Source organism: Aulonocara sp. 'chitande type north' Nkhata Bay, linkage group LG6 (assembly GCF_057382095.1).
Source record: "Aulonocara sp. 'chitande type north' Nkhata Bay isolate Kocher_YH1m ecotype deep benthic linkage group LG6, A_spYH_male_GT1.1, whole genome shotgun sequence".
NCBI classification, from domain to species: domain Eukaryota; kingdom Metazoa; phylum Chordata; class Actinopteri; order Cichliformes; family Cichlidae; genus Aulonocara; species Aulonocara sp. 'chitande type north' Nkhata Bay.
Genome location: NC_141349.1, coordinates 36,079,726 through 36,096,837, shown reverse-complemented (window position 1 = coordinate 36,096,837; position 17,112 = coordinate 36,079,726). Strand labels below are relative to the sequence as shown.

Here is a 17,112-nt window from a genome sequence, read left to right as displayed (position 1 = left end):
GTGGCTGATTCAGCTTCTGAAAGATAGATTGGAGAAGAAAAAAAAAAGGAGGACAGGAGTGGCAGCATCTCTGTGTGTGTGTGTGTGTGTGTGTGTGTGTGTGTGTGTGTGTGTGTGTGTGTGTGTGTGTGTGTGTGTGTGTGTGTGTGTGTACTTCAGAGCATCTCTGCACCCCAGCAGACAGCAGCAGAACACAGGTCATCAATGGAACTGTCAGATGATCCAAGGTCAAGGGAGCAAGACGAGGCTCCCCCAACACCTCTGCCCTATGTGTCCCAACTGAAAACCAGCAGTTACAGTGCAATCCAGCAGCATGGCTACTCTGCATCCATCTACCTGCGAAACAGAGAAAAGCTGGAAAGGGTAAGCAACTTCCTTACAAACATCAGTTACTTTTTTAAAAGTGAAGAGGTAAAGTTAAACCTTGATTATTGTAGATGTGTAAAACTAGCTAGAAGAAAAAAGGTGTCAGCAACTGTCAAATATGCAATTAGCCATTCTGTGAGTTTAGAGGAGCAATTCACTCCATCTGCTGGAAATCCATTCACTTTGCATGCTTGTGATGTATCTGCTTTAACACTGGAGTATGCAGCTGAGGTTTGTTGCCTCCAATGAAAATAAATTACAACTTTCTTTCCAGCTGGTTCACACCCAGCAAATCCACATCAACCCAAAAAGGACAAATGCTCAGGTTTACCTACCAGATTTTGCAGATTTCTTAGAGTTTGAGTCCGTTCTCGTCTTTATAAGCATTCGCGTTTACTTAAGTATTTCTTTAAACATTATGCTTTAAAGCTGTGAAACCTGACTGAAACTCTTCATTCCCCTGCAGATGATCTGTTAGCTGTTTTACAATTGTTCGAGAAATTTTTGAGATAAAATGAAAGTTTAAGACAGCTGGTTCAAGTGATGGCTTTTCAAGTAACAGTTTAACTACTGCTAGCTTTAAGGCCAATGGTAGCCGATAAATAGAGATAGGCTGATTATATTTAAGATTGAAGATTGATGATTTGTTCAGAATGATAAAATCACATGATGAGAGATGAGGTGCAAATAAGGAATTATCCAAAAAGGGAAAAGTAAGCTATGCAATGGCTTCTCCCTTTAGAAGTCACCACACCGAATCATCTGCCTCAATCTTACTTCATCTCTAGCATCATCCTTTGTCACACCAGCCCTCTGCATGTCCCCCTTCACTTTCCACAAATCTTCCTCTTTCCCCTGGTAGTTTCATATCAGTGAACTATGCCAGTATATCCGCTATCCTGCACCATGTTCAAACCATCTCAGTCATGCCTCTCTAACTTTAGCTCTAAATCACTTAACTTAAGCTGATAGCTTCTATAGACTAATTTCTAAACCTGTCCATCATGGTCACTGCCTATGAAAATCTTAAAATCTTCACCTATGCTACCTCCTGCTTGGTGGCTGGATAAATATCAATCTGATATGTATCTCTGACCATTTTATGTGTTAGCATTTTTCACAAAAAGGGAAAAATGTCTAATATTTCTAATTCCTTTTAAAGCATTGCACCATTACTCCCAACACAGTTCTGTTGCACAGAATTTTAACTCAGAATCGAATCTTTCCAGACATGATTTAGATCCAGTTAGGCCAATTAGATCTTCGGAAGCCAGTTAATATACTTAAAATATTGAGCAGAATTGATGAAGCTATGCATTTACGGGGTGTCCTTCCAAGAGATTCACTTACTTTCTTTCCTGTTTATAAGCAGCAGAACGGTATAAAGCCATTTTCTCTACATTCCCTTTCCTATTGCTGCAAATTGTCCATCATAGCATAAAAATCCACTTTATCTGCATTTCAGTAACTTAAATGCCCACTGAGATATTGTTGTTACATTTAAGAGAATTGTCAAGAAAAACTAGCTAACCCTGTTCTCATTCTTGTAGTAATAAAGCCAAAATGTGTGCATGGCAAGGTTTTTAAATCATCATAATTACACATACTAATGTGTTAGCACTGTGTGGCTCTTAAATGTGAGACTATTAATTAGTTCTTTGTGTTGGAGGACTCTACTGCACATAAGAAAATGTCCTGTACAGAGAGACAGGAAGGGACGAAGTGTAAAGTTTGCTGTGACCTCTGAAGCCTCCTGCAGAAAGCATTTCTTCAAAAGAGAGCATGTGAAGCATCACCATTATTAATATAATGTATATTCAATAAATTAGTAAACAAAGCTCCATTACTGGTAAATTGTAAACAGTTTTCTGGAATGACTGCTTACCTTGAGATCTTAATAATTTTGTATCAAGCAAATTCTTGGTCATGAAAAAAAAGTTAAACATTAACTGATTGTCTGTCTTTTAACCATGTGGCCTGTTAGCTGAAGAGAACTAGTAAACCCAGTGCTCTGCTGGGGACAGACAATTACTGATAGAGTGAAACAACCTAACAGGATCATTTTTCATTGCTGGATCCCTATCTGCACCCCATCCACACTCCCTTTGGCATGTTGCCTAGCTGTCTCCTGTGGCGCTGTGCCCAGTCAGCTTTCACTCAGCACATCACCCTGACTATGACGTTAGAAAACACCACGTCCTGTGCGCTCATGGAAAACCTGCTGTTGAGCTTTCGGTGTGAAGGTGAAACACCTATACACAGAAGCGTTCTTCACAGGCAATCACAGGGGGGGTGTTTTAACGGGAGGGGAGGTCACCTTAATTAATGTGGAGCTAGTAAAAGGAGACAAGATGTCATATAGAGTAATTATAAATGTAAGCCTCAAAGGACAGTACAGATGGCCTGTTAAAAAGTAATAAAGCATTTTAAATTGAGTTTAAAAAGCAGGTGCTTTAAATGCATCTTGAAACATTTAATTCTAACAGAAAGGACAAAAAATTTGAAGAAATTTAGGATCCATTTCCTGTTTTGTAAAACAGAAGCAATAAAGCTAGCTGAAACATTTACACCTCAAGATACTTTCACCATCATCATTTTTCACACATACCTCTACTGCTATAGAACCCTTATATTTGGATCATTTGCTCATTGTTGCTTGGTAGGTATTCCATGCCTTACTATTCAAAAGTCTATCAGTGAAATGACTGTGCAGTTACTAAATTGTTTATGTCAACAGTTTTCTGTCATGACCGCCAGTGACCAGAGTCTCACTCACTTTGTTGCTGAGCTATAAATTGCCCTTTATAACTCCGTCTGAGCTTGTGATGGTTGGGAACACTGAAAATCCAATTCGGCATGTCACTTTGTTTCTTTCTCAGTTTGAAAGTGTGATTGTATGACCCCATGTGTGCAGCTTTAGGAACATTCACCTCTCATGGGAAATAACTCAAATAGTTTTGTTGACCCATCCCTTTCTCTCTTTCTCACTCTCTCTCTCTCTCTCTCTCTCTCTCTCTCTCACTCTGTCACCCACACACACACACATACACACACAAATGCAGTTTGACGTGCAGAGGGCACCTGTCCTAGACAGGCAAAGCAGTTTTCCCTGTTACGTTTTTATTCCACTACTACGAGATCTCGTCTTAATGTGTCTTTTTTTTTTAGTTAAAATTCAAACTTTGTACTCTGCATGCATTTTGTGTATTAATGTGTTTGAAACTTTGAAGAAAGAATGTATTCATGAGTATTAGTTGTATTAAAAGAGTCACTCCAAAACTCTACAGCACAAATTGCTTGTTTGACGGGTTAATTTGTGATAAAGTCCACAAAGCTATGGAATACTAGCACTGCTGCAATATTTTGCTGCTAGCCTACAGAGTCTGCTGATAAATGTTACTTCAAGCAGTTCTATCTTACTATATCAGTAGCATAATTTACTGACCTGTCTCTGAGAGTCATTCTTATTTGCTCCCAGCCATGCAAATACATCTGTTTTTGCCTAAGAGAGTGAATGTAGCAAAAACCCCTCCAGCCTCTGTGGCATAGCTAAGTGCTAATGCTTTTTTTGTGGCAAGAATGTTACTAACATGCATCTATATAAATGCTGAGTGAGACAACTGCATCTGCTGATTAGCACAGCTGAGGCACACCCTGATGGAAGTTTTATTTTTGCAGGTATTTGTTCATCAATTAAACAATGTTTAAATTGAAAATTGCACCGGATGATGGCTCTGCATAAGATTTCAGGGAGTCGCTAAAGTTACTACAGTTCAGCATGAAGGAGATATGAAATTTAAAGCAAATTTTTTACTGATGAAATTGTTGGTATGTATAACTTAAAATTAGAAAAATCAACACATTTCTTTAAAGTTAACTTAAATGCAGTAGTGCATACAGATTCCTCCTAACATTTTTCGACCTCACATACAGGTCTCATAAACATAACAGAAGCGTACCTGCAGTTTGGAGCATATGTCGTTTTGCTGCCATTAAGCATATATTCATCTGTGAGGAAAGAGTTGTGGGGGGGGGGAGGAGGAAGGAAAAAGGATTTTACATATTTCATTTTTTTCCCCACTGAGACCCTTCTGTGCAATAATATGAGGAGCTCTTAAAGCTATAGCAGAATTGAAACATGGTTCATTCCACTGGAATAAAGCAAATCTACTGCAGTGATTTAAACAAAGTGGGAATTAAAGAAGATAATTATGCCAACTTCCATTTATATCAATTATTAATGGGAGCTATAGGGCTTTTGTAGATGCCTCAATATTTTCTGAGTGTAACCGTGAATGCTGAGTGTGGGTGTGCATGCGCCTGCATACAGTATGGTGAGCAGGCATGTGCGATCTACTGAGTCCAAAATATTTTGGGGGAGTTTTGCTGCAGCTGTCACATTTACTAATGGCATGTTTCAGCATCGCTCCCTTCTAAGCACAGACCAACTGCTTGCTGCCAGATGAGTTTTATTCACTTGGCAGATAAAGGAGGGAAATACAGCTGGAAAAGGAAGAGAAGAGGGAAAGTGAGGGAGGGGGAGGAGGGTACTGGAGCTCAAAGCTACGGCTCTTTATTGGCCATTTTGAACAAGAGGGGGTTGGTCTTTCATCTTCTCTCTCACCGCTTCGACTGTAAGGCAGACAGTGAACCGCACACACAGTTCACACACAAGTACACACACACACACACACACACAATCAGCTGCTAGAAGAACCATGTCAGGACACATAACAAACCAGAAGCTGATGCCCACACAGACAGACCTTTTGGGACACTGAGGTACCTGCAGGATGAAGACAAGGACCAAGAGTGAAGACATCAGATTTGAACAGGCTGAGGGCTGGGTGGAAAAGAGAGGCAAAGATGTGTGACTGAGCTCCTGTTTCCCACCTTGTAGTTTAAAGGAATGCTGCTCTCATGGCAGGACCAACCCCACAGGAGCCATTAAAGGTGATGTTTTTCAGCTCTTTCTATATTTAATAGGCAATGTTAGTCTCCTTTTGGCCATAGGTGGATTGCAATGCATGTTTTTTCTTGGACTTTTTTCTCTAGGTTTCAGTACACCAGTGTTTCACTGCCTGATTGATTAAACTCTTAAATTCCTTATCTTTTTAAACCATATTAAATCTAAAAGCTCATATGTATATCAAAACTTTAGGTTTTCGTCAAAGTGTTTTTTACTATCCAAGATTTTTTTAATATAAATCAGTCTCTCCTTTAGTCTTTAAATAATGCAAAATGGCAAATAACACAGCCATCCTTATAGCTCGGTGCACAGTAGTTGCAGTTGCCACCAAAAAACATCTGATGTAAAATAATTTTGAGAAAGAGACTATTAGCATATAAGAGCTGGAAATGTTGCTTTTTTTTTCAACAATTATGTAAGATAAGTTTATTAATTACAAACACTGTTTTAAATGCAGTAGCAAACATTACAAAAGTTAAGAAAATAACTTAATAAATTACAAAAACAATTGCCCAGAACCCAATCAAATGTGTCCAAACTGGAAGTATTCAGAAGTTGTAACCACTCACATAATATTTGCTTGATAAATAATTATTTTATCAATAATTCAAATTATTTAGGGCAGCACGGTGACTAGCACTGTTGCCTCACAGCAAGAAGGTCCTGAGTTTAATTCCACCATCAGGCCAGCATCTTTCTGTGTGGAGTTTGCATGTTCTCCCCAAGTTGGTGTGGGTTCTTTCCGGGTACTCTGGCATCCTCCCACAGTCCAAAGGCATGCAGTTAGTGGGGGTTAGGTTAAATAGAAACACTAAATTGCTCATAGGTCTGAGTGCAGGAGTGAATGTGAGCGTGAATGGTTGTCTGTGTCTATGTGTTAGCCCTGCGAAAGACTGGTGACCAGGGTGTACCCTTCCTCTCACCCTAAGACAGCTGGGATAGGCTCGAGCGCCACCCACGACCCTAAAATAGATAAACAGAAGCGAATGGATGGATCAAATTATTTAGTAGTTATTGGAACAGCTATCTATTCACTCCTTGCCATATTAGGCTATTTTTTCCTGTATATTAGATGTGTTGTTGTCCTTTTACAGCGACATACTGCATCAGTACCTTCTGTAAGTGGCTGACCTATCTCACACTGTCAGTTCTGTTCATTTCCTCCCAGCCATGTGCACATCCACAAGTTAAGCATGGTCCTTGACTCTGCTAAATGTAATGAAGAGCTCAATGGCCTCAGAGGCCAACAGAAGAGTGTATGGTGCACCCAGCTAGCACCTGTCTTTCAGCCTCACTGCCCGAGGCAATATTTGAGTCCACAAACCTCCTGCTGTTCATATTTCTATATTTTGATGCTGAATTGCTTTTTTTTTTTTATTTATTTTTTTTAATAAAAGCTGTAGAATTTTTAGACGGAAATTTTCTTTTTAAGGAAAAACCCCCTGCTTATGCTGCCAAGATAATCAGTGGGATGCAATTCATTTGACTGATAGAACACAACAAAAGAGAATATGTAATGTGATGTTGACAGCTCACCAACTGACAAAACAAAACAAAAACGCCTAAGTGCACTTTTAAAACTGTGAAAATCAAGACTCCTCAGGCTGGATCAGGGCTCCAACATTACAACCTCTGACCTCATACTGACTGTCACTCTACCTATATTACAAACCCTACAGACATACACTGCACACACATACATGCGCACAAATATTGCCTGCAATATTGCTTAACATAAGTGTAACGTTGGCTGCCACCTTGACACAGAGCTCATAAAACCCCTTTTCAGATGGGAATTGCATGGACAACAAAGCAGTCGGTATGACGAGAAGCAAAAACTTGCACTTTCCAATACACCTTATAGACTGGATTTAGTGTGCATCAATTTGCTGTCAGCTGGAGAATGTTCTACTTCACTTGTCCGGCTCTGTAGCATAAAGTGGGATCGTTGAAGCTGGGGGATTTTTTGCTCCAGAGCATTGAAATCTGCAGTATACTGGTTATCAAAGCAAGGTTTCTGCTGTCAAACGAAGGCCATAGTTGTTATTTTGATCGTCATTATTCACATTGCACAAGTGTTTATGTGCCCACAGTGCACAAAAGGGACACACAAAAAAAGCAGAAAAGTTACTGCAGCACTGTTCACAAAAAAAAAAACCCTCCAGAAATAAAACATTGTGTCTGACATTTGTTAGTGTCGTGTGTGTTTCTAATGTATCTTCCAGACCCAGCAGAAGTGCATTGCCATCTTTGCCCTTGTTTGCTGCTTTGCTGTTCTGGTAGCACTGATCTTCTCATCTGTGGACATTTGGGGGGACGATGAAGATGGAATCACCGAGGAAAACTGCAGCAAAGACTGCCAGTAGGATGTTTCGCAAGATTAAAGGAAATTGTGGAGGTTCCATTCATGTAAAGCACAGTGTATTCACAGCGACTGTCTCTACTAACTCAACATAGTCTTAATCTGGACTCAATCATTACCAATTCAGAATTACATATTACTATTTCATTATTTAATTCTGGTAGAGATTTCTGATGTGGATCTGTACCTCACTTTTTATTGTTAAAATCTAGACCCATAAAAGGATTTATGTGTAAAGGCTTTGAGCTGCTGGGTTGTTGTGTTGGTGGTGTTCCTCTTTAAAGCTCCAGACACTGAAGGAATCTTTTATTTTCAGCATTGTACTTGTGGAGAACATTCCAGACGACCTCTCTTTCTCCATGGATGGCAGACCCCACCTTCCTGTCTCCGTTGGCTTTCACACACTGTTGGACCAGGCGAAGCACTCAATTGAAGTGGTGTCATCTGCCTGGGACTTAAACTCCTGGGACCTGGAGACAATCCCAAACCCCGCCAAACAGGTACAAAGTCACAGTAACCAGTCCGGTAGAACAATGAGCCAATTGCATTTCCCATTTGATCTGTAAAACCAAATGCAATTTAATAAGGTTATTCCTGCAACGAAATAAGAGCTGCCCTTCTAAAAGAAATGCAGGAACATTGGTCAGTCGCTGCGCTACAGTAACACAGAACATCATTCTCTTCCTCAGGGTCAGCTTTTGTTCCAGAGACTGCTCAGGCTAAAATCTCGTGGGGTTAAGCTGAAGATTGCCAGTAGTCTGACAAACTCGACTGAGCTGAAGGCCTTGGCAGCACACAGTGAGTGGATGTGGCATTTTTATTTCAGAAAGGCAATTTGTTGTGTCACTTTGGCAAACAACAACGAAGATATACATTTACAATTCATCCGACAACCCTATAGAGTTTTATTAACGAGATTCTCATCCTCCAGGATACATTTAGTTGAGTTTCTTAAGCAACCCACTTTAAGACAGCAGAACCACACTGTAGGTATGGCATGAAATATCAATGACCTGCCTCAAGGAAAACAGATGCATTTACAGCATGCAGCAGCACCCAGGAGCTCTACACCATATGCATCTGCCAGACTTCACAATCAAGGCCAAAAAACCTTGAATGGATGAAAATGTACAGTCTGGTTTCCTGTCAAATACTGCCTTTCAGACTGCCTGCGTTGGCCCCTGTTCTTGTCAGACAGTACAAGGCCAACTGTCAGATTTACACAATTTTCTCTTTCTTTTTCTCTTAAACTTTTCATTTTCTCTCTTTTCTGTCTCTTTTTATCCTTCACACGGATTAGATGCAGAGGTTCATTTTGTTAACATGACACTTTTTACCAGAGGCGGACTCCATTCCTCATTCTGGATAGTGGATCGGAAGCACATTTACATCGGGAGCGCTGATATGGACTGGAGGTCACTCTCCAAGGTAAAAGCGCACATCAGCATCTGGTTTGCTGGGTCTTTAAAGAGTAACACATAATGTAAATTAGCCACGCTTTCCTCTTATACTTCTTTATGCAGGTACTGCAGCACTGCCAACAGAAATCAGGAATGATTTAAGGTTGTTGTCTGAGATGGTCAGAAAGACAAGTAGCATTTCACTTTTCATTTAGTATGTAATTCATAATAGAGCAGGAACCAGAATGCATTAGCATACTGTAACCTGAAGTGATTGCCCAGCCCTTTTTGGTGCTTCAGCACTGGTTGGAGGTAGGACTGCTGTATGAGTGTAAGTCACAATGAGCAAGAAGGAATGAAGGAATAGCACACATACACTGGATGTGTGTAGTAAGCACTGCAAGCCGGACACGTATGTCTGAAATTGACCCTCTGTGGTAACAAACTGAAACCTCTGTGTTCCTCCTTCAGGGGCACACGTTAAAAAAGAAACAGACAAAAAACAGAAACACCAAACACAAAAGAAATTTTCTGCCATCTATTTAATGAGCAGACAAGAATGTATTTAGGACATCTGTCTCTTCTTCTTTCATTTTGTTGTTTTTACCCACACTAGCAGCTCTGTGGATTGCAGTGTTAGCCTGCTTGTGCTCCAGTTATTTAAATTCTTTGGTAGGACTGGAATAATATCCAGCTTATTCGCTTTTAGACAGATTCCTTTGAAATGATTATATATCTATGATGACATCCAGCTTATTGCCTTTGTTATTGTCTTGACTTTTCCTCTTTTTCCTCTTTTAGCATCATTTTATCATATATTATTTTTGGCTAAATACCTTTAAATTAGTGATATTCTATAATAGTACCTTTCGCTCTTCATTTTTATCCTATTTAATCTGAAAATTAATAGAAGATCATCAATCCATGAAACGTTACTATTCTCTCTCTGAACTCAGTCCCTTTCTTTAATTCTTTTATACCCTCTATAACGTCTGCAGAGCACACTCAATATTTTAACTTTTCTGCTGCATCACCTCTTCCTACTTCTTTCTCACACACCACAGAGGAAAGAACTGGGGGTGGTGGTGTATAACTGCAGCTGTCTGGCTCTGGACCTCCACCGAGTCTTTTCATTTTACTGGCAGCTCCACGAAAGGGACTACATCCCCTCCATCTGGTCAAAGAGAGTAACTGCTCTCTATGGAAAGAACAATGCCCTGCAGCTACAACTTAACTCCACCCCCGCCACCGCTTATGTGTCTGTGAGTAACAGCTTTCTTATGTTACAGGACTTAGTGCATACATAAATCAATTCTTCACAAAATGCAGTGGTTCATATACTTCTTGAGGCACCAATTTCCTGCCTCGGGGCTTATAGTGAATGTCTTTATAAGAGTGTTATTACATATTAATAACAAATATAAACAGAAAATGATTAATCATCTTATTATCGCACTAAGGAGCAACTTGAGTCTGAATATCTCACTACGTTAATGAATCTTGTTGCTCTCAAAGCGACAAGACATTTATCAGCTACATTTAAAACATTTATCATCTTATAGGAAACTAATGGAGCCATACTGTCAAGGCTGTTGGCAAACCAACCTTGATCTTTTGCCCCACTTATTCTAGTAATGATAAATGGTCGTTGAAATGTGCTTTCTTGTTTTCTTTCCTTTTTCTCTGCAGAAATGTTACATTGAAATGTATATACCTATTTTTATTAGTGGATTGTGTATTCTTTGTTGAATTGAAACACACACATTTTTGAAAGTTATCCTAAACTTTAACCGTGTGTCTCAGTTGTTTCATTTTTGTGATTTTTACATAATTTTGGGGACCAAACATGCCTTGTCCTTTCTGTAGACCTCTCCTGAACTCTTCTGCTCCAAAGATCGCACCCGAGATGTAGATGCCATCTATCAAGTCATTCAGAGTGCAAAGACATTTATCTTCATATCAGTGACAGACTATCTCCCTCTGGTGAAAAGGAGTTTCAGAGGAACCTCAGTCACAAGGTGTGTGCCGGGGCAAGCTTTGACATTTAAATCCTTTTTACAGGAACATTTATGAGGTCATTTTACATTCATACTGTACATGTGTGTCTGTATCAGAGGACACAATTCATGGCAAACTAGAATATACCCAGAATATAGCAACGTGGAATTTTCGAACTCTATGCCCTTCAGTATCTTTAGACTGAAAAGCATTGTCCACAATAATAACACTAGTTGGATTTTTAGGTATTGGTCGTCTATCGATGAAGTCATCAGAGAAGCTGTGGTATTAAGAGGGGTCAAAGTTCGTCTGCTCATAAGCTTCTGGAAGAAAACTCATCCACTCACCTTTAATTTTGTGACCTCCCTCAAGTCACTCTGCGTTCAGCTTTACAATTGTTCCCTGGAAGTGGTAAGCGAATCACTTACACCTGTAGTTTTAACTACTCATGGACAAGTTTTAATTCATACTGCACTTATGAATTATTATTTCTTATTATACATGCTTTTTGTTAAATTGTTGTTTTTTCTAGCGTTTTTTTAGTCACAAGGAGCAGAACGATGACATTCAGCTTGGGCTCAACCACAACAAGTACATGGTGACCGACAATGCAGTCTACATTGGTAGGAAATATAATGTGTGTTTTGGGGTTTTTATTGAGGTGCAGGTTTCAAAGTATCTTAATATAAAGTTTTTGACAACAAAAATATGCATAGACTAACTGGCCACTTCATTAGGTACACATTGCTAGTATGGAGTTGGACCCCTTTTGCCTTCAAAACTACCTTAATTCTTAATGTTAACATTTCCCAAAGGTTTTTGTCCATAATGACATAAAAGCATCAAACAGTTGATGTAGATTTATCAAGCAGCACGTGATAAGAATGTCCTGTTCCACGACTTCCCAAGAGGTGCACTACTTTATTTAGAATAGTGACTGTAAAGGAGATTTGAGAACAGTGAACTCATTGTCATGTTCAAGAAGATTTGAGCTTTGTGACATAGTGAGTGCTGCTGGAAACTGCTTTAAAAGATGGGTACACTGTGGTCATGAAGGGATGAAGAAGGTCAGCAAGCATACTAAGTTAGGGTTGGCATTTAACAGATGTTCAACTGGAAAATGCTATGAGATACATAAGTATGCTGTTACCACTCTCTTTTTGTTTTTATTACTTATAGCCAGGAGGTATCTATTTTATCATAGCTTTATCCAAAGATTGAAATGGGACAATGAGCCTGTTTGTCCAAAGGGAAATAAAAGATCATCTTACATTGCATTTGTTAATTCAATATAAAACAAAACAGTGGGAAATAAATTTTTTGAGGTACAGATTTTTATTGGCTTTTTTAGTAGCTGGGTTTAGTGAGTCATACCACATACCAAAGCAAAATGTATAAAACTTGAACATTTTAACTTGAGCAATAGCTCAAACATTGCTGTATTGGCTTGCTTTATGAGCATATAGACAAGAAAAGACAAAGAGCAAGATGAGAAGAAAATAAAAGACTGTGAGTTTCAGATAAATACTTTAAGTCAGCGGTCCCCAATCCCCGGGGCCTCGGACCGGTACCGGTCTGTGAGTTGTTTGGTACCGGGCCGCGAGAGTTGAGGCTCAGGTGTGAAATGTATAGTTTTCAGGGTTTTTATCGGTTTTCAGCGTTATTTTGTTATCGTCTTTATCGTTTACTCGGTTTTCCTGGGTCTTTTCACGTGTGTTATGAATAAATTTTCTTTTTTTCGGTACCGGTACTAGTTTTATTTTGTTGTATTTATCCGCGACACCTTAAAGGCCGGTCCATGAAAATATTGTCGGGCATAAACCGGTCCGTGGCGCAAAAAAGGTTGGAGACCGCTGCTTTAAGTCAAAGGACAAGTCACAACCACAAAGTGTCTCACATATGGCTAGTTCAATCCTTACAGCTACAGTACATTTTATGGGAAGTCATATCATCACAGAGGTTTGTGAGAAAATTCCAGAAAGTTACTGTGCTTTTCCAAGAAACAATTCAGGAGAGGATGTTTTGTGAAACAGGGGACATGTCTTTTAACTAAGACTGCTAAACTAAACTAGCACTGCTATATTTGATTCTTACTCGCTCATCCAAAGACACACAAGCACCAAGTGGTATATACATATGCAGACACATATCAAGATTCAAGATACAGTAATGTAAAGCTATTTCTTTTTAAATAATGACTTTTACGGGCGCTATCTGACACTGTTGTCTTTGTCGCTCACAGGGAACCATGACTGGGTTGGCAGTGATTTTGCTATTAATGCAGGAGTTGGATTGGTGGTCAAAATGAACGGCAGTGCTGAAGACAGAGGAGTGACAATCCTGGAACATGTCAAAGCTACTTTTGAAAGGGACTGGAGGTCCCGCTACGCTCAGAGCCGACATGGAGTCAAGGATCAGCAGGGAAAATACAGAAACTTGCAACAGGGAAAAAAATATATGGAAACTAAGGAGGAAAATGAATGGAACTACCCTTTATATTTATAAGCACAAAATGTCTTTTCCCAGTATGTCTTAAAGCCCCATAAGCCTAAATATGCTAGATCTTACAAATATGTACACAAATAAGAATGTAAACCTACTCTATACTGTATGACTTGCCAAAGTATTGCTTTGACTCAGTATTATAATAATATATGTTTAATTGTTGACTGTTATATAAGCATGTAATACTGCATGCATACCAAAAGCAATATCTCAGTATTAACTCAGTATTAACTATATACTAGCACAAGCAATGTGACAAAAACAATTCTCTCTATGTGTAACCCACCAAAACAGTTTACATACATCCACTATTTTTAAGTCCTTCATTGCATTTTATATGTTTTTAAATCTACAGTTTGGCTGCAACTGTAATCAGGTCAGATCCTGAAATGGCACACACCGGCATATGCAGTAGTTTTATTCTGTTCATCATATCTCTTAAATTATTCATCTGTCTTCATAAAACATAGCTTTTTCCTTGTTGGTGTTGTTTTTATTTCAGTCTGCTGGTATGTTTAGTGCCCAAAATGTTTCACTATACAAATTTGTATTGCTGACAGAACAAAAGTATTTATAGGTATGTTTTGCCTTATCCTGTCTTTCCATCCAAGCCAGTAATAAGCTGCAAGTTAAATGCTCAAAAGCCTGCAGACAAAAAATAAGCCTTGAATAGTTTTGGTTTAAAAATGCATAATTTAAATAAAGGATTTGAGAGTTCTCAAGTGACTCATCTTACCAGCACTTCACAGTTAATAACTGGAAAAAGACAAATTTACTAACAAATCCAAGTTTGAGATTTGGGTCAGCACCACAACACCCACACTTTTTTAACATGACAGCAGGAGTATTCAGGACTGGGATTGTTTTGCCCTGAGCTGGACCATTGGCGTAACTTTGTGCTGAACAATTAGGGGTCGGGGGGACCTATATCGACTGAGCAAGAGGAATTTCTGTTCTTCAAACACGTGCTCAGGCCTGTGGTTTACATCTTTAACCTCTTAAGACCCGAACTCTTCCACGGCATGCATTTTTAATTTCTCTTTGATATTTGGGAATATTGGGGCCCGATGAATGTAAAAACAAAAAATTACCAGATTTTTTTTTACCTTATTTTTGTTTTTAAGAAAAATAAGAGCCACATATGAGGATATTCGTTTAAAACTTTGATAGAACAGTAGCAGTATAATGTCCTTTTAAGTGGATATCAGGCCCTTGTAGAGCAAAATTGAGTAATTTGGTCTAAATAACCCAAAATGTGATGTCCACATATGTGGACGCCAGGTCCTAGGAGGTTAAGGAGATGCATTCATACTGCAGCAGGTTAGTAATTCCCAACACACAGCTCAGAGTGGATCTAGTATGCTCATGCTGTATTTTTTTTTCTGGGAGTCCATTTGATCAACCATGTGGGATTTACAGTTATCTTCTACATGACACTGGTTCAGCCCCACAGTCTTTCACTATCTGAAAAAAATTACTCTTTACCCTTTAATGCCACATTTCTTCTAACTGAAGACCCCATCACAAACAGGAGGATAGTGCTGCCATGCTCACAGACAGAGCTGTGTGTGATAGCCCTGTTAAAGAGATTCTCTAGCTCAAAGGAATTACTTCTACTATATATTAATGAATATATCTAATATCACAATGGGCATCCAGATATAGATATAGATATATTTAAGACTAATGAACATCAAGGATTGGTACAAAGTAATCTTGTCATTGCCCATGATTTTGCTATTTTGAGTTCTTAGTTCGAGTTTGTTTTTTTGTTTTTTTAATTAGAGTTTATTCGTTTCCTCAGTTCTTTCTCTTTGTTTTCCTTTGGTGTCTTTTCCCTTTATTAAATTTACTTTTGTGTCTGAGGTTCCCAGTTTAGTTATTGTTATTTTCTTTCTGAATTACTTTACTCGTTAATTGTCTTCTGTGTCTCATATTCAGTTCCTTCTTCCTCCCCTGTGATTGTGTTGATTCTGTGCACCAGTGTCTCATTTCCTCCCAGCTGTGTCTCATTTCCTTGATTAACTTTTACTGTGTGAGTATACATAGTGCTGTCTTCTCTTTGTCTGTGCTTGCAGTTTTTGTTTATTCTCCTAGTTTGTTTGCATGTATCACCTCTGCTGTTGGATTTATGAAACTTATTATTTATTGGGCTTTTATCCACCAATAAAGTTGCATTTTGTTTATCCCACCTGTATCCTGAGTCTATATTTGGGTCCTTAACCTAAAAACTGTGACATATCTGACCTCAAGCTTGAACGGAGGCACTTAAAGACTGACAAAGCCAAGCTTGTTCAAACACTGTCAGACAATGCTTGGATAAGACAGGTTATAAGGCTTAATCTATCCGTCCCATTTACTGCTTGTCCAATTCAGGGTCATGGGGTGACTGGAGCCTATCCCAGCTGTCATACGGTGAGAGGCCACATTTGAGCTATGGCCAAATAAAACATCTATCCTCTGAGATCAAGTCAAGGTTTGTGGAAAAAGGAAAATAAGGAAAATATTTTTCAGAATATTTTTGGCCACTCAAGGGTGGACAGACAAACAGCAAACTTACAAGAAAATACCCAAAAAGGAGAGAGAAAAGTGTTACCTGTACACTAAAAACAGAAGTATTTGTTTCTAGGCAATGTATTAAAGGCCAAGTTGTTTTCATTTCTCCTGCTCATTTGAGCCATTTAAAGATTTCGTCCTTAAGCAAACGTCTGAACCCATGGTACTGTGAGTGATGGGAGACAAGAAGAAAAATTCTTCTGTATAAAAATGTATGATAATGTTTATTTGTAAGTAAATGTGGAGGATCATATGTCATATCGAGTAATTAATTTCTGTATCTTTCTGTAGCAACAATTACTAAAGTCAAGAGTGGTGCAGCCCACTCACAAATCAGAAAATTCAGTGGGGCCTTAAATCTTAACTTTAAACAAAATGAAAGTGATGTATTTCCTTGAACATTTTACTCAAAAAAATATAAGCAACACAGGCTGTTGGCTATAAATTGCTAATGCTACCTAGTGTTAAGGCCAATGTATGACCCACTTTCAGTACAAGAGCAAAAAAATTTAGGTCAGATTAATGAGTCGTACCACAAACTAACCTGCTATTACCAATTTGAATTCTGTCTTATAAATCAAACTGTCTAACTGTACATACTCACTTGAGTGAGTAATTTCAACCACAATTTCTCTTATTTCTGCAGCCAATCTGCAGTACCTTTGATGCCTAGCAGGGTGCCTCAACCCACACTTTAGGAACCACCATTCTACTGTTCTAAAGCAGTAATGTAGACTTGTACACATTTACAGTTATTGTTGGAATCATAAATGAACAAAACATATAGAAAGATCAATTGCACAATTGTTCATGATGTTATCTTAAGAGTAATATTGACCAGATATCAATATCATTCAGGGTTATTGTGACACTCTTAATATAAACACAACTTTACGATTTTAAATGTATAAACTGTAATTTGTAGCAATGGGAATTGCATTTACCCATGTGTTCCG

General features: G+C 38.7%; 1 protein-coding gene across 2 annotated transcripts; it reads left to right on the top strand.

Annotated features, from left to right (window-relative positions):
* The first annotated feature begins 204 nt into the window (after positions 1 to 204).
* pld5 (phospholipase D family member 5) lies at positions 205 to 14,317 on the top strand. 2 transcript variants are annotated; one of them, XM_086297683.1, is made up of 10 exons: positions 205 to 363; positions 7,561 to 7,697; positions 8,014 to 8,197; positions 8,387 to 8,495; positions 8,998 to 9,125; positions 10,162 to 10,359; positions 10,964 to 11,115; positions 11,341 to 11,506; positions 11,628 to 11,718; positions 13,338 to 14,317. In XM_086297683.1, exons 1-10 carry the CDS (start codon positions 205 to 207, stop codon positions 13,598 to 13,600), a joined length of 1,587 nt encoding a protein of 528 aa, XP_086153809.1. In that variant the 3' UTR covers positions 13,601 to 14,317. The 2 variants fall into 2 exon arrangements, with proteins under 2 accessions (XP_086153809.1, XP_086153810.1); XM_086297684.1 differs by lacking the exon at positions 205 to 363 and adding an exon at positions 5,086 to 5,319.
* The last annotated feature ends 2,795 nt before the right edge of the window (positions 14,318 to 17,112 follow it).

Coding starts and splice junctions, on each gene's coding strand:
- pld5 (XM_086297683.1), top strand. CDS start 205: ATGGAACTGTCAGATGATCCAAGGTCAAGGGAGCAAGACGAGGCTCCC. Junction 364..7,560: donor ACAGAGAAAAGCTGGAAAGG/GTAAGCAACTTC, acceptor TGTATCTTCCAG/ACCCAGCAGAAGTGCATTGC. Junction 11,719..13,337: donor CGACAATGCAGTCTACATTG/GTAGGAAATATA, acceptor TGTCGCTCACAG/GGAACCATGACTGGGTTGGC.